This window comes from Argentina anserina, chromosome 2 (assembly GCF_933775445.1).
Source record: "Argentina anserina chromosome 2, drPotAnse1.1, whole genome shotgun sequence".
In the NCBI taxonomy this organism is placed as follows: domain Eukaryota; kingdom Viridiplantae; phylum Streptophyta; class Magnoliopsida; order Rosales; family Rosaceae; genus Argentina; species Argentina anserina.
The window spans coordinates 28946918-28952366 of record NC_065873.1 but is presented as its reverse complement, the minus strand read 5'-3'; the positions used below and the strand labels follow the sequence as shown (position 1 = coordinate 28952366).

Sequence of the window (5449 nt, the reverse complement as noted above, 5' to 3'; positions counted from 1 at the left end):
AGTGACAGTGGTGCGCAGTAATGCAGTAAATAGTAATATTTGGGAGGACAGTCAAGAGTGTCGACTCATTCTCGTACCAAAAAAGGTCGTGGTCAAAAACTCAAAATGTCAAAGCCCAACCTGAGCCCGTATACCTAATCAAGATCCCCCACTCGCACCACTCTCACGTGCACCGCATTTCCGCAACCGCCAAAAACACCCCCGCAATTCCACGCGCGCCTCAAAAACTAGAATAATAGCGAAGATAATAGAAATAGCGAGAAGAAGGTGAGGGAGTAGGTTTTACGGCCATTGCCTAAAACCAGAGGATTGGATTTCGTGTCAAAATTAGGTTTTGCTACTAGCCAACTCTGAGAGATTTGAGATCGGCATTCAGACACGTAGAGGTTTTTCGATTTGGATCGACTTGAATCGGCTCTGTTGTAGTTTAGATTCGGAGGCTGAAGACCACAGTAAAGACTAGGGTTTCGACTTTCGAATCTGAGAGTAAGAAAATAGGGGTTTTGACGGTTTGATCGGACCAGAAATTGAAACTCTTTTTAAAGTAAAGAAATTGGAGCAGGAAAAGAAGAAGGATTCGAGTTGTTGTTGTTGGGATTTGTATTACATAATATGCGGGGATTGCAGAAACGGGTTTCTTGGGCTTCAGATGTTAATCTTAATCAGGTATAAAGTTGCATTTCAGTGACCAAATTGGTTCGTTTTGGTTTTTGGGGGTTGTTGTTGTTGTTGTTGCAAGTGAAAAATTGAACACCAGCAATCAGTTATCTGAACTCGTGTGAAAATCTCATCTCTGTGTTTTGTACTTGATTGAGTGGGTTTGGTTTGATCTGTGTTCTTTGGTTGTTCATGACTTCGACTTGATTTATGGTTTCGATGTCGAGTATGGTGTTTGAGTTGGTTACTATTTGTTTGAGTTGGCTTCTTGTTTTGAGGCATTTTTGGAACACATTATAGCATGACAGAATTTGGTAGCTGAAGAAAGTTGCATAAAAGTACTGTACTGTTTTTGTTGATTATTGTTGTCCGATTGCAATAGTTCAGTTTGAATTGCTTTGCGTGTGAACCTGTTGGTATTACTGCGTACGTATGACAGAGAGATGAAAGAGATGAAGTGTTTATCTTTAGTATTAGAACTGAGATTGTTTTAGAAGATATGCAAACTACTACACTATTTTTTTTTGTAGAGTGTTGTAGAGGTAATTTCTAATTAAGGCCATAATTTTAAGGTCAGAAGACAATGAACATAATATTTTTTCAATGACGCTGAGTTCGTTGTGGAGCTCAGATATCGTATTATTTGACTTGGTGCTTGCTTATTTTGAAGTTCTTACATGACGCGACAAAACATCTGCTTTCCGTTTTTCTCAAAATTGAATAAAATTTGTCTAAAACGGGGGGCTGTTTTGATGAAATTGTCATTTGTCTTGTCAAGGCAATTAGCTAAGAGGGGCGATGAACAGTGGAAACAAGTTGCTTAGAGGTGCATAGGAAGATGAGCAACTCACGAAGAAGAATTTGACTATAAGACTGGATAAAACTTCTCTCTTATCTGCAAATTTTGGCAGTAAAACCATTTCTGGGCTGTGTGATATAATTTCAAACAGACGAGCATATGCACTGGGAATATAATAATCAAACATAATGCATATTACAAATTCAAGTTCTGAAATTTGAAGGATCTTGAGAATGTTGGATTGATAATTGTCTGTGCAGAAGAAAAAAAGTATAATAATGATATAAGTGATGGTAGATGCTATCAGGGCGTATGTTATACTTATGTGGTCTTATGCAATGAAACCTGGGAAGTGTTGTTTTTGAGAAGTTTTGACATCATGTGGAAAAGGTTCTACAAGAACAAGAAAATTGCTTAATGTGGTCTCATTTCCTACTTTGTTGCTGAATTCCTTCATTGACGAGTAGCCAATCCTGGTTCTCTTATAAGATCCTTTTGCTAGTGGCATTCCATTTGAGTGTGGCACCATAAGTAGCGGATTCTAAAAACTGATTATACTGTGTCTTTAAACACTGTATCTTTATGTCATTTCTGCATTTTTCTACTTATGTGGTTTATTGTGACTCTATTTTGTAGTTGCTGTCTTGAATGGTGTGGTGCTTTTCTTTCTTGAACTTCGTTAGTTTCAGTTTATATAATTTATGAGAATGCAGAAGAAACAAATTATAGGGAAAACATGTTTTCTATTCTATTATAGATTTGTTTGTTTTTCTTGTGCCATTCATTAGCATGGATTGAATTTATTTCAGAAGTGAAATGTTTCTAAAATGGTTTCTTTTCTTTTTTGTTTGAAGAGGAGATTGAGTCCAAGACTTGAGCCGCTTCCAACATGGGAGGGCCAAATAGTAGTATTAATTTTCAGATTCACGCTGAGGCATGCAACACTAAGAAAGCGAAAGGTCATTTGGATCTTGGTCGGCAATCCATTTAGTATCCCAGAACGCACAACACTCGATACATCTATACTCTTGAGAATATCCGAGTTCTTTTGCACCCGTTAATTGTTGTCAGGGTATGGGTTGGGGTTTTAGAAGAATATTTTGGATGTAAGGTATAATCATCAGTAATCGATATAGCTAAATGAGACATTAAGCTCCATTTCACAACCAAACTTGTCAAAGCATGTCCATTGACCATTTTCCTTGACCTCACCTATCCACCGTCGGCCTGGTGGTAGATACCTATGGCTCTTCTATATCATTATAATTTTGCTTCTTTTATTTTTAAGAATGAAAGATGCTGATTTCTGCAAGTTGTTAGGTGTCTATTTACGTGAAAGAGATTCAAATATGTTGGGTTGATGTGTGAAACTTGGAATTCAGAATTGATTTTGGTTTTTCTGTTTTGAGATGCCAAATGTCATGAGGGAAGTCGAGGATGCAACACTTAACTTTTAACATTTTCCTGTTGTTCAGGAGCGTACTGTAATATACCAGCCACTATGTCTAGGAGTGTATATACTTCAATCCTGCTAAGTTGCCAATCACTGACCACTTTTTCATTGAACTATTTGATACTAGTTAGCCTTAGTTGGTTTATCTCTTGTTATATGTGAAATCGTGGTTTCTGGTTTACTTTGGCCGCTAGTAGTTTTGCAATCTCCATCCAAAGATTATTCACTGGTAAAAGCAATAACAATCAAATTCATATGCAAATCTTTGTTACTAGTGATGAATAGCAAGATTTGATATTAGGGATGAGTTTACCTTTCTTTGTTTTGAGAACTGCTTGAGTGATGCATGCTATCATGGTATAATTTGTTTTGTTTACAGCATTCTATAGTTTAGCAACTTTGCGGTACCTTTTCATTTGATATTAAAGTTCCATTCTCATCCTGCTTGGATGTTTATACTTGTAGTCCCCAGCTCAGTTTATACTTGTAGTCCCCAGCTCAGTTTACCTGTGCATATTGTGGAGTTAATAAAGAATGATGCTAAGGCCTAATGACTTTAAGTATCATAGACAGTACACTGTACTTAACTTCTTTTTCGTCTCTTATATACAGGTTAAGTTGTTTCTGTTGGAGGAATCTCCTTCACAAGTTGGGTTGAGTGCTCAAGATCACCTCCAAGCAAAGACATCCTGGTTGTCACATTCATCTGGAACAGGTTCTGATGAAAATCTGCCTCCTGGTTTTGAGAGTGCTCATCCAGTAAATCAGCTGCAGATTGACTTGTCTCAAATTCCTCTAATTAGATGGAAATCTCCTCCTAGGGTAAAATATGAACTTTTGCATTGCAAAATAACCCTGATCATGTACCTTGCAGTGTTGAATTCTTCTTGAGATTTTTGATGCATAATACTAATTTTTCGCAGGTGGTACTGAACTTGGCTTGGCAAGTTGTCGCTGGAGAAGAAAGCAAAGAGGTGCAGAGCGAGAATCAGAGAGAATTACGAGTACTGGAAGCAGTTTATCCTCGGCAATCTGCTATTCCTCCGAAGTTTGTTTCTTATCCTTATTATCTAATTGTGGCATGTTTCTTGGATTTTACCCTCTGTTGAACTAAATCACTTGTCATCCTTTTAGCCCCTTCGTAGATGTGGAGGAGTCTATTCCCAATGATGTACAACCTCTTTCAATACCTATTACTCCTGTCGAAGAGGAAGATGCAGCAGTTGATACATCATCTGAATTGATGGCACCGTTTAAGATTTCTACAAGTTCACCATCCTTCCTACCAACCCATGGAATACCACCCCAATCTCATAGCAATGCAGCTAGTAATGGAAATCTCATTGCTTCCAGTAAGCCAACTGTCGGGACGCCTGTAGGGGTTGAACCGAACGTTGTAGCTGCTGCCCTTGGTGCAATCATGAATGGCAACAATGACCATGGAAATATGATTGACCCTGAACTGCTGATTAAGATTCTGAGCAACCCTAAGATGATTGAGAAATTGGTTACAGATCCACAGGCAGTGGCTAGATCACCATCCATGACTACATCAGATTCCATCCCTCTTCACATTAGTAAGACAGAAAGTATCACACCTTTGTCTACCACTTCATCAAGTGCACATTTTTATCCTCAGGCAACTATGGGTGGTATGGGACATCTTTCTGATCAATCTTCGAGATCAACCATGCCAGTTTCATCCTCGCCTGCTGTTGGACCACCCCCAGCAAAGGATATCAACTATTATAAAAGCTTGATTCAACAACATGGAGGGGATACACACGACTCGTTTCCACCATTTGGTAGTCGTCAAGGCAACCATTCAGCAAACCATGAACCGTTTAGTGGTTACAAATCAAGAGATTCAAAGCCTAAGATTATGAAGCCTTGCATATACTTCAATAGTTCGAGGGGTTGCCGCCATGGAGCAAACTGTTCTTTCCAACATGATGCATCTTTCCAACAGCAGGGCAATCGTGTGCCCGACGTGCAGAATGCCAAGAGAATGAAACTTGATAGGGAGATAAGTAGTTAATGTAGTGCTTGTATGTACATTTTTCATTTCAAATGAAGAGCCTTCAGTGTGGCTCAAATTTCTTTCAAGAGTTGTTTTTCAAAATTTGTTTAATTTATTATCACTCACTCTCCTTAGAGGAGCTTTCAATGGAAGCCTCCATGTCATAATATCAATTGTGGCAACAATACACTTGTTTCCGGGGTTCTCTTCATCCATTTTTATCCAGTGCTTCCTTGAGTCGCTTCTTTTGAAAATTGAACCGAACTTGGGTACTAATTATCAGCCAATCATAGCTAGTTTAATGGAAAAGAACCTATTTCACTCCCTCCCATCTAATCTCCTACCGAATTTTGATTACGAAACGAAAAATACCACTACATTTTCATTTTCATTCTCCGTAAGAAACTTAATGGGCCTCCGTCTAAAAAATGGTTTATAACCGGAGAGCAGAGGCCCATTAAGCCTCTTTATTCGCGCTCATTTTCCCACACTGCCGCTCCCACCTTTTTTGGGTCAAGCC

At 38.6% G+C, this 5449-nt stretch overlaps 1 protein-coding gene across 1 annotated transcript; it reads left to right on the top strand.

The window, feature by feature from the left end:
* The first annotated feature begins 285 nt into the window (after positions 1–285).
* On the top strand, positions 286–5076 carry LOC126782886 (zinc finger CCCH domain-containing protein 6). Its single transcript, XM_050508227.1, has 4 exons — positions 286–666; positions 3522–3731; positions 3833–3957; positions 4044–5076. The coding sequence occupies exons 1-4, from the start codon at positions 613–615 to the stop codon at positions 4945–4947; spliced, it is 1293 nt and encodes a 430-aa protein (XP_050364184.1). The 5' UTR covers positions 286–612; the 3' UTR covers positions 4948–5076.
* Positions 5077–5449: the final 373 nt, after the last annotated feature.